Genomic DNA, 22,349 nt, shown 5'->3' on the forward strand with positions numbered 1-22,349 from the left:
AACTGAATTATATTCAGATAAATAAACACAGAAAGCGCACATTACTAGATAATTTTAGTGCACTGGATGACACTGCCCCCAGCACCACAGAGTGTGTTAGAGCTGGTGCACTGCCAATGCAAAACCCTTAAATGTGTGGGAGGGAACTGCACTTGCAAAAAGCATAAGCTACCATGCACAGAATTGTGTCATTGTATAAACTGTGACAATCAACCATAATTGGCTTAAATAACTCCATGACTACCACTATAAAGTTGATTTGAAATCATTTCTTTGTTTTGGTTTGCACTCTTTTTAGCTGATAATTAGAGATGGGCGATACATCGTTTAGATGATAATATCCAAATTGTTGTCTGGACGATATGCAAAATTGGGATATCGAATATTTCATAATTTGTACAATCCGACCCCCCAAACATGAAAAGAGCTGAAAGAAGTTAAAGAGAAAACAAATAACGCACACTATAACCTTCTAAACAATTATATGTAGTGATTTTTAATACAGGGCAGTACTATTCCCGGAAGCAACCTCCGAGTGGCCCAGCCCATGGTCCCCTGTCGTCAAAAACGCACATTCATACGTAAATTCGAAATAGTGCGCGCAGAAGCACATGCGCAAAACCGTTTTGTAAAATTATATATGAATTATTTTTATTTTATCATATGTCATTTTACAAAAGGTCATTTTACAAACCTACGTTTTGCGCATGTGCTCCTGCACGCACTTTTTCAGTCACAACACAGCAATCAGAGGAGGACGCGCTGAAAACTGTAATGCTGTTCTCTTCCTTCATAACTCAGAGGAATTATTTGTGACTGTTTCACCTGTTCAACCACATCAAAGTTTCGTAATTAGTAAGTCCGTGCTTTTTCTCTTTTTGTTCTTATGTGCTGAAGGGCCGCTAGAGAGTTGTCAGGAAGTGAGGTGGGAGAGAGACGGGGGATGGGATCGGGAAAGGTCCACGAGCCGCCCGGGACTCGAACTCGGGACGCCCGAGGGCAACGGCGCTATACTTGTCGGCGCGCTGACCACGAGGCCATCAGCGCCGGTTCTGTTGCTTTATGAAAATAAATATGACAAACAAGACATCCGAAGTACTTGTTATTTAATTCCATTCCAAAGACATGTTTATCAATCATTTATACTTTAATACAGACATGTTTTTATATATATTTTTATAAAACGATAACAATCACATAACCCATATAGAGATTGCCTTGTCAGAGAGTTTGGAATTTCACACATAATTAATACACATAAAATCGTGATATCACATTTCTGATTATTATTACTGTAGCTGAAAATGGTTGTGCATAAAAATGTGGAATGTGTGGAGGTTTTTTGTATCAGGATGTTTTGATGAAAAGAAAGAATGAAATAGAAATATGGATGGAAAATAGGAATATGAATTATTTTAAATTATTTTAAATCAAGATGTATAGCGTTACACTGTTACTAAATGGGACAGAGAGCATATCATAATACATACACATATTATACAGTCATGCATTACAACATTATCAAGAACTTATTTAAACAAAAAATAATACAACATAATCAACTGAAATTACTTGACATCATCATTAAAAAAAAACAAAAAAACATGAATGCAACAGAATGTAATTAACAAGCCTAAATCCAACAATTAGATGTCTATTACCAGATATTAAAGGGATAGTTCACTTTGAAAATAAATGTTGGTATGTTTTAGCTTACCTCAAGGGCATCCAAGATGTAGGTGTCTTTTTTTCCGCAGTAGTTTCAATTTTGATATTTTTAGGTCAAACCGTTCTTGTCTGCCAGTCATATAATGCAGGTCTATGGTCACCACCTCAAAGAGCATGCACAGAGTCCAAATTAAAACAATTCCCCATCGTCCAAATGAAACAATTCCCCATCGTAAGTACACATTGATGGCCTAAGACACGAAACGAGCGGTTTGTGTGAGAAAACGAACAGTATTTATATCGTTGTTATCTCTTGAACACAGCCGCGTCCAAATGATCTGACGGCGCGGGCGGGTATAGATATATACACTAGATGTCGCCTTGGCTACTGCAGTTCATTGGAACGAAACCGTAGCCAAGGCGACATCTAGTGTATATATCTATACCCGCCCGCGCCGTTAGATCATTTGGACGCGTCAACTTAATTTCTAAAGATCAATTTCGAATGTTTCATTGGTCAACAGGAGCTTTATTGAAGATTCGAAACAATGTTCAAACAGGCTGTAGTCAAAAGTGTTTTTTCAAACTTCAGTTCTAAAGATCAAATGTTGATTTCTTTAATTGTTTCATTGGTAAACAGGAGATTTAGCTTTAGAGTTTTAGGAAACAGCAATAGAGGTTTAAGGTAAGCAGAAAATGGAAACCTGGGGCTCGTTCTTCGTACATCGCTAACTCTGTTAGCTGGATTTGATTGTTGATGATTTGGCATGATCTTGGATCGTTTGGTTCTTCGAAGCTCATCCTGGACTTGCTGTCATAGCAACAGCTGCGCAAGCTTAAACCTGCCCGGGAGCAGGCTTATTTCATGTAAACAGGATTAGATCCCGGCTTCATGAGCGGAGCTGATACGGGAAGTCCAGCGCAGTGCGATAGTGCACTTTCTGAGATGTTTTTTTTTTTCTCGTGACTCGTGAGATTGTCGTTTACATTATTAAATTGTTGGAAACGCACATTTATTTTCGACTTGTCGGAGTCTGGCTTTAAATACAGCACAAACTGTTTGCATTGCCCTAAGATTATTTGCGAGTGGCTCTTTCCTTTACACTATTGGAGATGCGGAGAACTTGATGGAAAGTGCTGTCTGTCATGTCATTTGGAGATTACCTGGCGCTTTTAGGTTTAAAAAAGTTTATTTTTATTATTTATTTTTTTGGGCATTTCCAAGCCACTTAAGACCCAATATTGTAAAGCAGTTTTTTTTAAAGCAAATTTTTTTGATCATGCCGATTACAGTATGTCACTCAGGCTTCACTAACGTGATTGGTACCATAGACTATAGACTGCCATCAAGGCCTCAATGAAGGGGATTATGTGAACAGAAAGGGGGTTCACAATGTAAATGTGCAGCCCAGTTACAATTGGGATTCTTAATATTCCAGATTAGGGACTTCCGGTGTGACGATGTAGGAGAAGGCAGCAAAACGGACGGTCTCCCGATTTTTTTCCTTTTCATACACACCTTTTGCAGTGAATTTCACTTTAAAGGCCGTTTTAAAGCCAATTAAACAACTAAGGAAGAGTTTACAAGCTAACCGTTGCACAACGAGTAACGCTAATCCTAAACAGAGAAGCCATTCGAAAAAGGCCAGCGTGGCTAGCAAACTAGCGAGCATGGTAACTGCGTCATCTCAAGATGAAAACCAAGATTCGGAGGGAAACATGGACGACTCTCTGTCCATGACACAACTTATTGCTGAACTAGCTAAACAACGGGAAGTTCTCAAAGAAGACATGGCTGCCCTGATACTAAACTCTGTAAAACCACTCCAAACCTCGGTGGATGCGTTACGCGAGACCGTAAACTCCTTTCAAAGTCGACTGACATCAACAGAAACCATCGCAGGAGAAAACTTTGAGCGTCTCGTGGCAGCGGAATCTACAATCAGCTCCCTTAAGGCTCAAAACACTCTGCTACTGGATCGTCTGGACGACCTGGAGAATAGATCGCGCCGATCTAATCTGCGCATCCTTAATGTACCTGAGGGGAGCGAGGATGGCAAAGATCCTACCGTATTTGTTTCAGAGCTGCTGGCGGAAGCAATGGCTGAGGTATTCACGAGCCCACCACCGCTGGACAGAGCTCACCGTTCTCTCGGACTCAAACCTATAGCAGACAATGGATGGGAGGTGACTTTAGCAGTTACCAATATGCATATGGTTGTGTTTATGTCCCAACAGAAAGTTCTGGTGGAGGAAATCCCAGGGTCATGGGCAGTGGTACGGTTGACCAGGGATGTGGCAGACAGGGGAATACCATTTGCCGTTAACCAGTACAATCTGGACAAGCTTATGAAAGTATCAAGATCGGTGCTCGAGTTCCGATGGCAGCCAGTGGACTGTCAGTGGTACCGACAGGTGATGTGGAGTCTGAAGAGGTCATGTTCCCTATCCGGGATGACTAATGATCAAATTAAACAGGTCAAATTAATGCTGTGCAAATCTGATGGAAACAGCCACCGCTTGTATGAGATCGAGGGTGATTGTATTATACCCAGTATATTGCACTAATTTTTCAGATAATCTTGATAGATTTCAAGTGAGAGATGTTATGGGTGAAACCAGTAAAAAAACAAAAAGGCTTATAGGGAAAAAAGTGAGATTTAGAAACCAGAAAGCTTCGTCAATGCCAACAGGGGGTGTCAGAGGCCCTGTCAAAGGCCCTTATCAGAATGGCATTTCCTACGCAACGTTTGTTTCTGGAGCACAACAACAGAACAGGAAGTCACCTACTTTCTGTGAGATATCAGAAGCGGAGATGCTCGAGCTTGTGCGGAAGATTAGTATCAAAGACTGTTAGAGCTATGCTGTTAGACATTTTGCTAAAAGCTATGCTGAGTGGAAAACAATTAAAAGGCAGGACCTGAATTCAGCTGAATTCAAGACTATATAAGAAGCGAACAAAGGAAGATTTATTGCTCTTCCTTGCAATCAACAATCTAGTACGCCAGCTTTTACTAGACGCAGAAGCCTACCAGCTTTAGCTATTTTTACATCTGTTAGTTAGTACTCATTTATAATCTGTAACAAGTATTCTTTTCATTTGATTATTTTAATAAAGTTTGTTACTATAATCACCTGACTGGACCTTGGATCATTGAGTACAGTTTTCTTCTCTCCTGGATCAGGAAATCCTTTCTGGGAAAAACGCACGAGGGGTGAGCATTCTTTTTGATAAAAGAATGATTACCATGTGTTCTGATTTGATCATATAGCCTAGCCAAAGAGGCAGCATGTAACAAGGTTGTTGTTATAGTGCAAAAAAGGTTGAAGAAGTACCACAAAAGAACCAACCAGAACAACTCCAGAAACAACTCTGGATTAAACTGGAGGGACGCTATCGTCCGGTCCAGAACACAGCCGGACCCAGAGCCTGTTTCACCACCTGTGACCGCGGAGGAATCGTGTGAAGGCCCCGCAGACGGAGAGCTGTCACTCGACGCGTCAGCCAGAGCTAAGAGGACAAGTGGACAGAGCTGACGCTTGTCCTGGAAGAGGAGCCCCCAGTGAGTCTGACCAGGCTTTATGCTCCTGACTTTCACTTTCTCTATACTTATTTTGAGGAGCTCTACATTTAGTTTTGTTCTCTTTGTTTTGCATGTATAAACTGATTAGTGTTGTAATGTTTCTCAGTCAATGAAGATACATTGTGTAATATAAAATCCACTTTTACTGAACTCTCTCACTACGCATGTCAGTGCGCCTTCTCACGAGCACCTGTACAGGGGTGTGTTTCCCGAAAGCATCGTTAGCCAACTATGGTCGCAAGTTCATCGCAATGTCCATTGAACTGTATTGGTAACGACGGAACTTGCGACCATAGTTGGCCAACGATGCTTTCGGGAAACGCACCCCAGATTTACTTAAAGGGCCAGTACAATAAAACAGAACATAACAATTAGGAAGGCGCTAACTCTCTTCTTATTAAGGATACATTTAGGTATTGTGTCTTAAGTAAAGCACTTAACCCCAGGTTATTTCATTGGTTTCATTTAATAACAAAATGAAAAAAATTAAAAAATACAACTAAAATGCTAATTGTTTTACTACTTTACTTATTTCACCTGTACAATGAGCAAATAAACATTGTGTGTATGTATAGTTTAAACATTAATATAGGCTCCAGTCAAAAGCAGTTTTCCAACTTCAAACTTAATTTCTAAAGATTAAATGTTGATTTCTTGAATTGTTTCATTGGTCAACAGGAGCTTTATTGAAGATTTGAAACAATGTTCAGTTTTCAGAAACAGCAATAGAAGTTTAAGGTAAGCATTCTTCTTAAACAATAAACCTATTGGTAAGAAACTTAATACATTTCTAATGAACAAACACGACCTGAAATCATCTTGAAAGTAGTAAAACAATAACAGGAATTGACACCCTGTCATTGTGCTTTTCTGATCACCAAATGGGCTTTATGCACAGCTTCAGGCAGGTCCTTTGTTTCCTGTCTGCCATTATTGGACAAACTGATTAATCCAGGTGTGCCTTACCACCTGGATTAATCAGTTTGTCCAATAATGTCAGACAGGAAACAAAGGACCTGCCTGAAGTTCAGGAAGTAGTGCAGCTATGCATAAAACCCATTTAACTCCACACTCGTTAATTCATGTTGCATGAGCGTCATCTGCAGGTCGGGATGCAAATCTGGCTTTAAAATCTGATGAATCAAAGAAATAATCAACCAACAAATCAATTATCAAAATAATTGTTGTACATGCATTATAGAAATGAAAAAAATTAATTAAATAAAGTGTGCTATATATACAAAACATTGCCTTGCCTTTAAGATCTCCAAAGATGTACATTTATATTTGTATGTGTGTAGTCGATTAACATGAGTTTGTCAAATAACAAGATCATAGATTAAAATAAGTTACTAAAATAGTTACAATTAAAGTTGAAATAATTAAATTTTATGGTTTTAGGAGCTGAATGTTCTTTAGTGATCTTGCTCTTTTTAACCAATAAATTTACACTCTTGATTTAATGGATAATGATGTTTAAAACATTTCAACACACAATTTCTAAGTGATGAAATATTTTAGAGATTGGCATAACTACAAAAATATGCATTCATTTTTAAAGATTCTTTCATTTTTATTTTATTTTATTTTTTTATTTTTTTACGTCTGGAAATCACACTTTTAAAATTAGGCTTCCTCCTAAATACAGTAATTGAGGGGGTGAATGTAAATAGAAATATCTTGATTTATCATTGTTTCAGTCATTTTAAAGCGCTCTGAACCTCAGACCTCTGGTTGGTTTAATGTGTCAAACAGCTTGACTTTCAGCTTCCCATTATTACTTCTCTTTCATTTTAAATGCATGAACATTATGAAACGTTCCCCTCTCTCTGTGTCTGTGTGTTTGTTCAGGATCACAGTGTGAGACACACACAGATCGGCCAAACTGTCCATCGACCCATTATGTGGGAATGTACAGTAAGACACTCACACTGACAGACAGCAAGATCATTTATTTTCAGCAGGAATAACACAACTTTGGTTCTGCAAAACCATAACACCACACCTTTACATAATTGTATTTTTAAAGAAAATAAAAGAGCTAGAAAAAAAATAGTTTAGTTCTCAAAATTACACATGGAAATGTCTAGAAATTGCTTTAATTGTATCTGAAAACAGTGATAAACAGCAACAGAGACTTCAGGGTGTCTCATAGTGAACAGGCAAACACTGGTTGACAATGACGTTACAAGCTACAACCACATAGCGCTCAATCTCTTTTAGATGGTAAACTATACACTGATTATCTATTTCAAAGCTTCAAACAGCGTACACTGTGAACAGTTCCTTGCTGGTGCACAGGTTGTCTCTGTCTCTGATGCCTTCTCCATTGCAGATATCTATAATGCTATCCTTGTTGTTTTTGCGGAGGAAGGACTGGAGAGTAGGTCTGCTACAAAGTCCATTCTCTGTTAGGTACTCTGCCCAAGCATCTCGAATGTTTGTATCAAAATCATATGAGAGAATATGTTTGTGTTCAAACTGATTATAAGCATTGTTATTCCAAGATTTCTGGCAGGGAAAACTGGCACCAGTGAACACCAGAGTGACGAGGAGAACGAGGAGAAGCGCAGATCTCATCCTGAGAACAAGAGAGTGACAGACACTTAGAGAGAGTTTATATCACATCTCTGCCAAGCCGTTGAGCTCATTAAAGCCGCATTTGGCAGCTAATGACAGCCAGTGTTATTCCCCTTTGAGATTTAATATGAAACTCTTAATCACTCCTGGTAACACTTCACAGCGACCATGTGACTTTCTGTAAAGGGTGTAAAATGCAAAGTACTCACATAGGTTTACCTTCCTTTCTTTTTTGTCTTTTTTTGTCTTTTTGTTTGCAAAAAAAGTCAAGCCAGAAAGTGGAGAGGATGTTGATGGATCGTCACACAAGGCTTTTCTTTCTTCAAAGAAGACTTAATACATTTCTAATGAACATAATTCATGTTGCATGTGTGCCATCTGCAGTTCGAAATTTAAATCTGGCTTTTTAAAATTTGATTAATCAAAGAAAAAATCAACCAACAAATCGATTATCAAAATAATAATTGCTTATGCATTATAGAAATGAAACAATAAAACAAAATGAAGTGTGCTATAGATTTCATTTTAAGATTTCATTAATTCCTTTTTTTACGTTTTTAAATCACACTTTTAAAATTAGGCTTCCACATAAATACAGTAGTTGACAACAGTCTCACACCTATTCGTCACACACTGCCGTTTGGTCATCCATAAGACATCCATAACACTTCCCCCTGACATCCATGACGTTGAGGGTAGGGTACCAACTCTTCGTCGCTTGCCACCATAGCGGGTCATCCGATAGATTTAAATGCAAATCCCTCATCTTTGGATTTTGACGGAATTGGGTTAGCGACTGGCTTGCAAAGGCTAACCCCCTTCTGTCAAAATCTAAAAACCCCTGTGTGTCACAGCTTGACTTTCAGCTTCCCATTATTACTTCTCTTTCATTATAAATGCATGAACATTATCAAACGTTCACTTCTTTCTGTGTCTGTGTGTTTGTTCAGGATCACATGCAGTGTGAGACACACAGACCGGCCAAACTGACCGTCGACATATGATGTGGGAATGTACAGTAAGACACTCACACTGACAGAGAGTAATATCTTATATTATTAGCAGGAATAACACAACTTTGGTTTTGCAAAATCATATCACCATACCTTTACATAGTTGTTATTTTCAAAGAATATAAAACAGCTTGAACAAATCTTTTTGTTTTCAAAATTACACATGGAAAAGCATAGAAATGTCTATAATTGAACTGACAACAGAATTAAACAGCAATTATTTATCCAATCCAATATTTCAGGGAACCTCTTTGAAATATGACAAAAAAAAAAAAAAAATGTATCCCACATTCACTGATTCACTAATGGACAGGTTAAATGAAGCGTTCACAAAAATAAAGAATCTCAGACCTGAAAGGACTAAAAGCAGATGTAAGTGATGTTAGATGTTAGAAGTGAAGCTTATGAACATGTTTGCATTCGTCTTGGATAATGATGCTTATACGAAACATCCTATAGAGATCAAGTAGAAATTACATGCTACTAACTTTTCACTTTTCAAACCTGTAGCCTATAGAACGGCCTTGCTTCATCCCTATAGGTCCGTGGCTCGCAGGCCTCAGCATTTTTGCGTGGTCGACTGAGAGTTTGTCCATGATAGTGAACAGGCAAACACTTGTTGCCAACAACATCACAGGCTACAATCACATGAGACCACTCAGTCTTGAACTGAACTTGACACACATCATTTGAATCATAGAAACTTTCAACTCTGTACACATAGAATTTGTTTTTACTGATGCACATGTTGCCTTTGTATCTGACACCTCCTGTACGGCAGATTTTTTTAACACTATTGTTGTTGTCTTCATCGAGAAAGGACTGGAGATGAACTCTGCCACAAAGGTCGTTATCTATTAGGTAATCTGCCCAAGCACGTCGACTTCTTTTGTTGAAATTAGATGAGAGAATATGTTTATCTTCAAACTCATCATAAACATCACCATTCCTACGTCTCTCACAGGGATAAGTTCCATGTTGATAATTGCTGGGTCTGACATAATCCCATCCATCAGTGAACATCAGAGTGACGAGGAGAACGAGGAGAAGTGCAGATCTCATCCTGAGAACAAGAGAGTGACAGACACTTAGAGCTTCACAATACATTTCAATAGACTAGTTAATAAGATAATGAACAACTTCTACAACAGCAATAGCCCCAGTTTTAAATGAACCCTGGTACTACCATATCTTACTTTTTGTGTAGAAGTGTGGGGAAATACTTACCAGAACACAATACATCCTCTGATCATATTACAGAAAAGAGCTGTGAGGATCATTCACAAGGTTGGTTTTCTAGATCATACTCATAATTTGTTTACGCAGTCAAAGTTGCTAAAATTTGATGATCTTGTAAAATATAATACATCAATAGTTTTATACAAAGCATTTAACAAATTATTACCGCCTAACTTACAACGTTTCTTTAAAATTCCAGTGCGAGCTCATAACTTGAGAGGTTTAGGACATTTTTCATTACCGAGAGCTCAAACTACTCGTAAATATTATTGTGTGTCTGTATGTGGAGTGAAACTCTGGAACAAACTGGACTTGCAACAAAAGCAATGCCAAACTATTCACCAATTTAAACTGTTATATAAACATTGGGTCTGGTTAAAATACAGAGATGAGGGTCTTTAATTTAAATTGCTGTTGTTGTTGTTGTATTCTGTCTCATAGTGTGAACATGTGCTCAGTGTTTCCTTACCATCGTTGGTATATTGTTCATTACCATCGTTGGTATATTGTCCATTATAATTGTTGGCATTGTCTATTTCTATTACATTGTAGTCAAATTGCTGCTGTACTCTGTCTCATAAGGTTAACATGTGCTCAGTGTTTCTTACCATCGTTGGTAATTGTCCATTACCATCATTGGTATATTGTCCATTACTATCGTTGGTATATTGTCCATTACCATTGTTAGCATTGTTTATTCTTATTACATTGTTGGTCTAAATTGTTTGTTATAAAAATTACTTGTTACTTGTGGTAATGCCACCATGATATAACATTTGTTATTGTGAGCATTGTGAGCAAAGTAACAATGAAGCTCAATTATTAATCACTAAATGGGGAACTGGGGTGGGATTAAATAAGTTGTCTTCTTCCCACTCCCTTTCAGGCAGAATTCGATCGTCATATTTGAATAATGTATATATTTTTTTATTTTATTTTTTTTTTATTTACTTATTTTTTCTTCTTCCTTGTTTTTTCTTTTTCTTCTTTTTTTTGCACTATATGACTTACCGGGAACTATATTTTGTCTACCTTGTACTTTTTTGTGCCATTGCCTGGAATAAATGAATAAAAAATAAAAAATAAAAAAAAAACTCTCCTGCACTGTTAAAGCTAATGAGATAATGAAGTGATTAATTTATTGATGATTGAACATTAATGATTAACACCTGATGATAACACAATCAGCAACTAAACACAGTTTCTCTGTGCTTTCATTGCCATAACAAATGTTTTATAAACAGTTAAAGCAGGCAGAGAAAAACTGTTTAAAGGGAATCCTTCAGAATCTGCTTATTATCATCAGGTGTTTATCACTAATGCTCAATCATCACTCAATTAATCACTAAATTATCACATTAACTTTAACACTGATTTAGTGTTACTTTAACACTCTGTTCAGAGTATGGTCCCAATCTGCAGAGTTGATTTAACACTGGGGATTTCACTATGTGCGCAGGTCTGTGTACATTTGATTGTTTTTCAAATTGAAATTAAATAAGCAGAAACTAGAAAACAACACATTTATTTGTGATAAATGATGGATCTTAGCACTTACTCCTAGTGATGGCCAAATGAAGCGTTTCGAAGCATTATTGCTTTCTGATACAATTGTGTCGAAAATGGTTCATTACTTGAAGCTTCATTCAGATAGAAATTGCAGCACCATCTCCTGGTGAAGTAAATGTAATGCAACAAAGCTGACAACCATAAAATGCAAGTAACGCCCCGTTTATGACGTGTTTACCGAGGCGATCAAAGCTGAAACAGTGTTAGTGCTCTGAAACGCATTTATGTAGGTGAATTTTACAGATACTGATGAATTTCATGTGTTCACCTTGATAATAAAACATTAAGCATGATTTGTGTGTGTGTGTGTGTGTGTGTGTGTGTGTGTGTGTGTGTGTAATTATTTCTTTAGACAAGGACAGAAGATCAGACCATGCAGCTTAAAAAAGTTGGAAACCATCACAGAAATTCTAATGGTTTATTAAAATAGGAACCATTGGCTTTTACCATTTAAACCACTACAGAATTCTTTTTTGTTGTGTGTTTGGGACATATTCCATTAGGTTTAAATGCTCCCACCAATACAACCCAACACATATCAGTATACCCACAGAGACCACTATAATTCCCATTACAACCAATACAATTCCCATGAAAACCATTAAATCCAATATAATTTCTGTAATGGTTTTTATATATTTATTTTATTTATGTTGTTTTTCTATACTTTTATAAGAAATAAAGCTGCCAGGTTTCAAACCTGTCAACACTGGATTGGGCTGTCAAAGCAGTCAGGTGGTTCACTACAGGAGTGAACCAGTGTGTTTGCTTCAGAAGTCATTTTCACGTGACTAGTGACGTAATGATACAAGCTCCGAAGCAGTGGTTCATTGCAAGGACCGTTCGAGTTTGAAGCAAGCTTCGGAGCGTCGGTGTCAGACGTAACATCACTACCTACGAGCATTTTCTACGGGTGACTTTACGAACGTTTGGGTTTATTTCACGTGCGTTTCACAGAAATGCTGTGCTGTACTTAAAGGTAGGGTAGGTAGGATTTTCTAAAACACTTTTTTTCAAATTTGTTTAAACTGTCTTTATATACCAATACATAATTAAAATGTAAGTGCTCTGAAAAAGAGAGTATAAAAATCGAGTGACTGTAGACATTTTAATCTGCAATAAACACAGCTCATTATTTCCATCCGGGACGAAACAATTGATTGGTTTGGGCGACTGTCACTCCCTCTCGCAACCATGGCTACCACCCCTGTTGCTACAAGATCTGCCCATATGCGCGCACCCGACACCGTTTGATTTGAGGAGTGCAAGAGAGGTGCGGAAAGAAAGAGCATTCAAAATTTAAAGCACCTGCATATGCAGTCAGCGAAGGCAAACCAGGCAAAAAAGACAGACAGTACTAGAAAAGGCAATGAACAAAAAGCATTTGGATAAACAAAGAAATCAAACAAGAGTAAATATCGGTGTGGCTTTCCAGCGATGGTGAGAACTGAGGGACCTAAAGGGGATGAAAAGTGACGCCTTGTGTTTATTTTTGTTTATTTCTGCTGGACAGGTAATCTTGCTTTATTCATTTTGATGGAAATGTTTTTTTTTTGTATATGTTAATATTTTCATGAAGCATGTATCCAAGCACACATAACTGCCTAATATAGCTAACGTTAACATAACTTATAGCATAACTAACGTTACACTGTCGTAGCTATAACAGAGTAACTTTGGTGTCCACTACACTTAGCGAGCCAGAGTAGAGACGATAAATAATCAATAGGCCTAGCTCAAGTTGAGAGTTGTGTCTTGTTGAATTTTGCCAAATTTAACTTTAGATAACAAAATGCATGTGTAACAGCTAGTACACAGCGCCGAGGAGCTTATTTTAGACCTAGCTTTACCCTCTATCTAAACTCTGTTACCATATGCTCACCTGCACGTTTTTTTTTCACGTTTTGTTTGTTGTTATATTCTCCACCTATGTTTACTGATTTCTTTATCTTGTATCTGTGTGTGTCTTACACACTATGTTGTGTGTGTGTGTGTGTGTGTGTGTGTGTGTGTGTGTGTGTGTGTGTGTGTTATATTATTTTGTGTCTGCAATACAGTTGTGAGAAGGTGTTGTTTGAGTGTATGTTACTCTGTTTATCTGTAAGCAAGACATTATAAAACTGTGGTGATCGTTACCGAATCAAACAAAATATATTTTAAACTTTACCCGTATCGATATGCTAGCTTGATAGTGAGTACTAAAAGCCATCTTATTTGTTTATATTTATAGTGATAAAGTTAGGTATTTTATTACATGTGATTCTGACATGATGTCACTGCATGCACTGCGCTCCTTCCTCTCCACTCGTCTCAGGTAAATAATGCGTCTTCCAGCTGAGCGTTCATGTGTTTTGGGGGCGTGGCTTTGGAAGGAGCTCAGAAGAGAGGGGGTGGAGTGAATGGAAATAATTAGCTGTGTTTACAACAGTCGGGAGAGGTCTACAGACACTCGATTTTTATACTCTCTTTTTCAGATTACTTACATTGTAAATATGTATTGGTATATAAAGACAGTTTAAACAAATTTAGAAGGTTGTTTTTTTTTGTGTGTGTTTTTTTTTTTGGGAAAAATCCTACCTATAGCCTACCCTGCCTTTAAGAGTCGCTGTCCGTTTGTCAAGAGCTGAAATGTCACCTTGTAGAATGGCTCGTAATTGCAGCACACGCTTGTATTTTGAAATGTTTAGCCTAATTGTTTTCACCTGATGTGCATTTTCTACGAGGTCAATCATCTAAAAAAGCACACAACTCGGAGACACCAGCAAAATGTCTGAACCAAAAAAAAAACGAATAAAATATTTTTTTTCAAACAGAGGAGATCAATGTCATTTTAGAGGAGGTGGAAAAAATATTATTTTCAGCAGGTATAAGGGCAGTCAAAAAAAAAAAAAAAAGGAGGAGGAGGAGGAGGAGCCCAATACATGGCTGGTTTTATTGCATGTCAGCGACAGATTTTTTTCCTATTTTTCCCAGTCTTTGAAGCATAGCCTATTACATTTTTTTTGTTCATTCATTTAATTTTGATTATTTCTTTTTTTTTTTTTTTTTTTTTTAGTTTTCTGACCTTTTAAATTATTTCATTTATACATTCAGTTAACAAAAAAAAAAAAAAAAAAAAAACTTATTTTATAATCACATTGCACTTGAATAAAGGTGTAATCTGCCGGTTGTCCTGCAGGTGACCTCATAACTGTCTTCTTACGATGCACTTGGGGATTTACAATTACTCCAGAGCACTCATGGATCTACGATGATTTTCAAGTGTTAAGATCAGTCGTACAATCGTTTTTACGATCTACTTAAGTCTTAGGCTTATGCTTTTGGGAAACGCAGCCCTGTGCTGAATTTGTGGTAGATCAGATAAATAAAATAAAAATTGAGAACATCAACACACTTTCAGAAATCAATTTAAAAGTTCTCAATACAGTTGTGACAGATTAAAATACCCAGCAAGCAATAGCCGTCTTTTCAACGTCTGGGTTAAATATAGACCCGATATAGTCCGGCTATGTGTAACCCACTTTTAGCCCAAATAACATTTAATCTGGATAAATGTATTTTTTTCCAAAATAACTTGTGAGATGTATGATATTCCATCATGTAAGCAAAGTCTACCGTGATTACAAGTTGTTTGGCTTACTTTATTTTAGGCTACATGTTATAGGCTGTGCGTAGCCACGATTTAGCTCGTATTCAGACCCGGCTATGCGTAACCCACTTTTAGCCCAAATAACATTTAATCTGGATAAATGTATTTTTTTTCCAAAATAACTTGTGAGATGTATGATATTCCATCATGTATGCAAAGTCTACCGTGATTACAAGTTGTTTGGTTTACTTTATTTTACATGTTATATGTGTAGGCTGTGCGTAGCCACGATTTAGCTCGTATTCAGACCCGGCTATGCGTAACCCAATTTTAGCCCAAATAACATTTAATCTGGATAAATGTATTTTTTTCCAAAATAACTTGTGAGATGTATGATATTCCATCATGTAAGCAAAGTCAGATGTGATTACAAGTTGTTTGGTTTGCTTTATTTTATATGTTCTATGTGTAGGCTGTGCGTAGCCACGATTTAGCTCGTATTCAGACCCGGCTATTGTAGCCCACTTTTAGTCAAAACTGATTAATTGTAGCCTAGTTTTTTTGCCAGGCAGTGCATGAAATGGTTGATATTCCATCATGTTCGCATTGGTAATGATATCTGCAAGGTTCAATGTGACATTTTACGACATGGTCGATCTGTAGTCACGATTTAGCTCTGAATTGGACGGGCTATGCGGTCTGCTTTAGCCCACCTGGCGAAATCAAAGCAATCTGGTCTACGTACGGCTTGGCTATAGCCCTGATTCAGACCAGCGAGCTAGTATAAGAATATTAGTCTTAAAAATGTTTTCGCTCACACAGCTTAATGTTTGCTGTCACACATAAACATAACATTCACACACAATCTACGATATGACTGTCATTTCAAATTAAATCAAATGCAATTGCATTTCTCAACCGCTAGATGGCACAATCGAAACACTACTGAGACATGACTACTGGGACTGGGACTACTGGCATAGAGAGCCTAAGTCCCTCCCCTTCCGGTCGACCACCATGGGACCTTATTTCGGAAAAATATTGTATGGTAGTCAATGGCGAGAGACAACAAATATTTTGATCTCGTTTGAATTGTGCCCTGATTTACACATATGATGTTTATCAATTTAAAAGATACATTTTAAAGTCAAGAAAGTCGCAGCTTGATGTAAAACTGCTGAGGTATAAGACTGTGAAAATACGTAATTAGAAAGACTACAAACCCAGAAGGCGCACATGCGACGTCATACCTTTTCTCTCAATGAATGAAGCTAACTTTACTGAAGCTAACGTCTGTCATTTTTTCTATAGTCTTACCTTATAATCGTAACGCAACGCCGTCATGCCTGAGTGTTTTGAGCCAGAATACACACATACGAGCAACGGATCTTGTGACGTACATAGTGCGAGACGAGAGATGTAGTTCATTGAGCGATTTTCACATAAAACTAAACGTTACTCTTCTGTTTTATGACAAACTGCGACTTTCTTGACTTTCATAATTACCTTTTAAATTGACAAACATCATATGTGTAATTCAGGGCACAGTTCAGACGGAATAAAAAGATAAGTTATCTCTCGCCATTGACTTCCATACATATTTTTTCCGAAGTAAGGTCCCATGAGCCGGAAGCGGAGGGGCGGGACTTAGGCTCTCTATTGCGCGACTAGATCACTTTAGCCAGATCTCGCGATAAACATTTCCTCCATTTTCAATTTTATTTTACACGAGGCTGCTGTCAGAGAGCAACGGGCGAGCAACACTCTGAAAACCTTCAAATTTCTACTTCGGTCTTGTAAGTATGCGTGTTATTTTTGTTATGTTCATTGTTTAAATTAGTTAGTTGTTATAATGTGTAGAAACCGCGACATTTTAACATTACCATTGCAGAGTACTATTTTTCTCCAACAAGTTAACGTTACTTGCACGTGTTATTGCAACTGTGTGCCCTTAATCTAAAATGTATCTAAATTCAAGGTGGTAAGCATGAAACTATGAAACTTATCATTACTATTTTTTATTACTATTAAAGATACCAATATATTTTTGTTTTTAGATTGGAGTAAGAAATAATAGTTTTTGATTTAATGCAAATTTTCAAAGTATACTTTACATAAACTTAACAGCAACATAGTGCAACATGAAAAGAAATTATAAAAAAATATTTTTTCCTTTCCAATTAATAAAAGGTAGTGGCAAACAGTAAAGTCTTTAAACTTTATTTAAAAGAATTAAAATATGCAGCATACATTCAGTTTTCAGTGAATTTGTTTCAGATATATGGTGCATAAAAACCGCAATGCTGCTTCTCCATGTTTTGTTTTGACTTTTCTTTTTTAATTTTGACTTATAAATTTGATATAAAAGTAGCTGGCTACTGTCCCAGATGACCTGAGAGGTCTGCTCTGGATGGTTCATAATGCATCAGAAGATTAGAAATTTACTTTGGCCTTAAAATGTTAATTAATTTAATAACCAGCTGTAGTATTTTGATATGAGTTCTTTGACAGACATATAGCCAGTGTAAAAACCTCAGAACTGGAATGATGTAATCCACTTTATTCGATTTCAAGACACTGTTTATCGCAAATTATCCAGCAATCAGTCAACAAAGTACAGCAATTGAATATACAGAACACTTGTCAATGACTACCATTAAATGTCTTGTTACCAACATTCTTCGAAATATATATTTTTTTGTGTGTGTTCAACAGAAGAAAGCCATACAGGTTTGGAACCAAGTGAAAGTGAGTAAATGCTTACATGATTTTTTTTTAGTGAACTACCCCTAAAAGTATCTTTTTATGTTCATTAGAGTTATATGAGTAAGTGATAAAGAATGATTTATAGGGATAGTTCACTTTGAAATTAAATTTTGGCATGTTTTAGCTTACCTTAAGGGCATCCAAGATGTAGGTGTCTTTGTTTCTGAAGTAGTTTCAATTTTGATATTTTTAGGTCAAACTGTTCTTGTCTGTCTGTCAGTCATATAATGCAGGTCTATATGGTCACTACCTGAAAGAGCACGATTGTTGTCACGATTTGTTATGATTTCTCTTACATTGAGCGCGCTTTTTGACATGCCTACATTTGTAATTAAAAAATTTTGGTCAGCAGGAAAAATTGTCTAACGAACAGTTCTGTTTAAAAATACGTACTGAAATCGAACCGAAAGCCTCGTACAGAATGGTTCAATACGTGTATCGTTACACCCCTAAAATATATATGTGTGTGTATATATATATATATATATAATTAGTGCATCACCATTGTGCAGGCAAAAATGTTTAATTATTGATATTAATTTATTAATAATATTGATATAAATTATATAGTCTCAATCTATATTCCGTTAACTCTATATTGGCCAGCTCTAGTGTGCATCCTAGCAAAAGTGAATGACTGTAATTAGTTAAAAATGATTGTCAACAATGCTTTTCTTGAGCAATAATTTTTTTCTTTTTCTCATTTGGCAGACGCAGTGATGACCAACTTTCCTTCGGCGACTGAATGGGAAATAAAAAATGCAATTTCTGGTCATTTTAAACAAGCACCAGGAAGAGATGGGGGTGGTGGTTTTGGATATAAAGCTAATAATTAATTCTTAAAAAATTTAGTATCTTAAGTTTTTACATATTTTCCAATATTTTATTTGTTAATTTTTATGTCTGAATGTTGTCTAAGTTGTTAATATAATTGTTCTAAATAAATCCTTTATATTCAATTAGTTTGGATGGATTTTCATTTATGAGAACCTGTTATATTTGAGTGAAAAGAATCCTTATGCCTCATTTTGTTGTCTATTACATGTATATGTAGTGTAATTGATGACTAGTCTATTCTTGGGCTATGGTTAGACGTCTATTAGATTTTCACTGACAGCCCAAAATCAGCCTTGTTTTAGCCTAGACCCATATTGCCTGTCTATTAGACGTATATATGTAGTCGTTTAATAGCTGTCTAATTGATGACTAGTCTATTCTTGGGTTATGGTTAGACGTCTATTAGACGTATAAATATAGTCATTCAATAGCTGTCTGATTGTCTATTCTTGGGCTATGGTTAGACGTCTATTAGACGTATACATGTAGTCATTCAATAGCTGTCTATTCTTGGGCTATGTTTAAACGTCTATTAGATTTTCACTGACAGCCCAAAATTAGCCTCGTTTTAGCCTAGACGTCTGGGCTGTGTTTAGACGGCTATTAGACGTCTATTAGACGCAAAATTGCTTGCTGGGTAAGAAGATTAAAGACAGTATGCATTATTAAGATGATCCTCAGTATCTGAACTATGATTTACATGTGTACAGTATATATAGATTTACCTGTGTGCCGTTCTTGAGCTCGTGGAAATGAAAGAGTCTTGTTGAGTCTGAGCTGGAGTTCAGAAAGTGTTCGAGATGCTCATTTCACCGATTTTTATTGTGTGGAAAAGAGGGAGGAGTGAAGATGAGCCTGTTTCTTGGAAACTCATCACAAACACGATTCTTGCAAGTAAGCAAAACTTTTAGAGGATGTTTTTGCATCTTTGAGATTCTGCCTTCAGGAGATTCTGTACCACTTTACAATAAGGTTACATTTGTTGATATTGGTTAACTACATTATTTCACATGAACTAACAATGATAATAAAACTTAATTGTATTAATCTTAATTTTAACACTTACTAATATATTAAAATCTAAAGTCAATATTGAAGAGTCGATGAACAGTAGCATTTGTATAAAGATTATTAAAAACTTTTAAAAATGTATTGTTCATTTATTATTATTATTATTATTATTATTATTATTATTAAGTGTGCTTGCTGAAAGCGCACACTTATTGTTCTTCTTAAGTTTTCTTATTATTATTATTATTATTATTATTCCCGGGAGAAAAATTTTGGCCAGCTCCTGCGCCTAGGCCCTTTGAGACAGAGACACCGTTCCAACTTTAAAACGTTCGGTCAGTACCGGTGTAAGTTGCTCGCGAAGATGACATCACAAGTCCATGTCGTTCGTCCGCCATAGTGGATTGAACAGAAAGCGAAACTAAAGTTTCACAGGTCACAAATTTGGTCCGAACTTCGCGAAACTAGACGTACATGATCCTTGGAGCAAGCCTTACAAAAGTTACTAGAAGGATTTTTTTTTTTTTGGAAGCGTTTGCCCGTCACAGCCAAACGAAATCGGCGGCGTAGTCGCCAAAACAGGAAGTAGTTCATATCTCAGGAACGCTGTCACGTATCGAAACCAAACTTTATACATGAACTCGGGACTCCAATGTGAGGAAGCACAAGATCTGAATTGTTTTAATTTTTTTTTTTTTCAGGCTAATAGACAAACCCATTTACCTTTGTCTATGCAAGAGTTAGATTTAATGTTAATGCATTTAGACAGTAGGTGGCACTGTTGTATTACATTTCACAGAGCAGCCAAGTCAGTGTATAGACTGCATTCGTTTTTACCAGGTTTGTCTTAATAAATGCAGTCATGAATTTCGTTTTTTGCATCAGTCTAATTTAATCATCTTCATTTATTAATATATACAGATTTGTATGCATGAATTGTGCATTTCCAATCCTCAAAGCAGTTAATAATAATAATAAAAAAAACTTTATTCAAAATACATCATGCTCTTCTTCGATAACCGAACAAACAATTAATTGTCTGTGGCTGTGTTTGTGCGCGCGGGAAATATGCTGCGCATAACAATAGAAAACAAGGAGAAATGCGCAGTCACATGCTCAAACAATCAACGACGTCGCTCTAGAGGTGCGTTGTGGACTGCGAAGTGGACTTCACAGGGTATTCCACCATCTTAAATTAGAGTCTAATCCGAAGGGAGCGAACATGTTCAGTTCGAAGGGCACTGCGCACGGCATAGGGAATAAGGGAACATCGATACATCACTTCACAGGAAGTGGAGAGCGATGATCACACACCCAACTGTCATTTCACGCATCAGGTCATCACCATAGAGGTCATCACCAGTCAGAACGGTCATAACTAACGATGGAGGAGTTTACGTAGGCTATGTGTGTAAGTAATACATTTCGCCATTGTTATACAAATGACAGTATTTTTAACGGTTATTGTTGTGAATATTACAAATACTATTTTTGATGATTATAATTTACCTCAGTGAATGCAGCTAGCTTAGCTAGTTTGTGAAGTAAAGTGATTTTATTTTAGGTAGTTGTAAAATAGTGCAATATAATTGTAAATATATAATATAATAATAAAAATTAAAATATGAATGTAGCCCTATATATATTTGTTATATCATAATATGCGCGACTCCGTCGTTGACTTTTTTTGATGACATTTGCTGGGCGTTTCAAATGAGCGGTTATTGTCAGTGAAGTCCATTTCAACTGATATACCGTGCTCAGGGAGTAGGGGAGCAGTGAACATTGCATATGGACCCTGTCGAATGGAACGCACATTAGATGTGTAAAAACAAGTGGAAAGCGCGAGCGCGCCGCTGTCTCCTTTCGCTTGTTCTCTTGTGGCGTCTGTCGTTTCTATGCAACCATGAACTGCGCTCTCCATGATGACAAGAGCTGTGTCTGAAATCGCTCCCTATCCACTATATAGTGCACTATTTAGGGTGTCGGCCATTTTGTAGTGGTGTCCGAATTTTGAGTGAACGACATCATTCCCTACATTCTTCACTACTTTTATTCACAATCCTCTCTGAATTCGAGTGTACATACGATGTACACTTGCTGAGACACTATTTCCCACAATCCAACACGATAAGGCGATAGAGCGCGAATGAAAAATAAACAAAAATGTCACCATGGCAACGGTGCACGCGAGTTAGAAAACGTACTTGGTTACTAACGTAACCTCGGTTCTCTCTAGAAGAGGGAATGAGTATTGCGTAAGTAGCTTACGCATCGGGAAAGTCTTCTTTCTTCGAGATCTGAAGCCAAAAAATTATCCTTAATTTTGTATTCATTGTCAACGCAGTGCAGCAGCCGACAGACCTAGGCAGGCTGTATAAGCGTGCTCATTGGCTGCTCGGCTGCAACTGCTTAAGCCTATCGGTGAGCGCTCTGAACGCGGCAACCAATGAGGGCGCTTCGCGCCCTCCACACCCTTCTAACCGTCAGAAT

At 37.0% G+C, this 22,349-nt stretch overlaps 2 protein-coding genes and 1 long non-coding RNA gene across 4 annotated transcripts in view; 2 read left to right on the forward strand and 1 right to left on the reverse strand.

The window, feature by feature from the left end:
* LOC307155389 (uncharacterized protein) overlaps nt 1–22,349 on the reverse strand; it is a 148,510-nt gene that overhangs the window by 39,808 nt on the left and 86,353 nt on the right. Inside the window, exon 1 of one of the 2 annotated variants that reach the window (XM_079865988.1) lies at nt 8,042–8,063. The exons of the other annotated variant lie outside the window; for it this stretch is intronic. The gene's annotated coding sequence lies outside the window, so the exon portion shown is untranslated. Of the gene's footprint in view, nt 1–8,041; nt 8,064–22,349 lie in introns of those variants that run through there. 2 annotated transcript variants of the gene reach the window in all.
* l1td1 (LINE1 type transposase domain containing 1) lies at nt 2,460–9,108 on the forward strand. Its single transcript, XM_079866005.1, has 3 exons — nt 2,460–5,231; nt 5,931–5,990; nt 7,104–9,108. Exon 1 carries the CDS (start codon nt 3,340–3,342, stop codon nt 4,234–4,236), a length of 897 nt encoding a protein of 298 aa, XP_079722131.1. The 5' UTR covers nt 2,460–3,339; the 3' UTR covers nt 4,237–5,231; nt 5,931–5,990; nt 7,104–9,108.
* Nucleotides 16,920–18,795, forward strand: LOC307155434. Its single transcript, XR_013820512.1, has 3 exons — nt 16,920–17,038; nt 17,958–17,990; nt 18,720–18,795. It is a non-coding gene; the product is annotated as an uncharacterized lncRNA (long non-coding RNA).

The sequence above is a fragment of the Squalius cephalus genome, assembly GCF_949319135.1.
Source record: "Squalius cephalus genome assembly, chromosome: 3".
In the NCBI taxonomy this organism is placed as follows: domain Eukaryota; kingdom Metazoa; phylum Chordata; class Actinopteri; order Cypriniformes; family Leuciscidae; genus Squalius; species Squalius cephalus.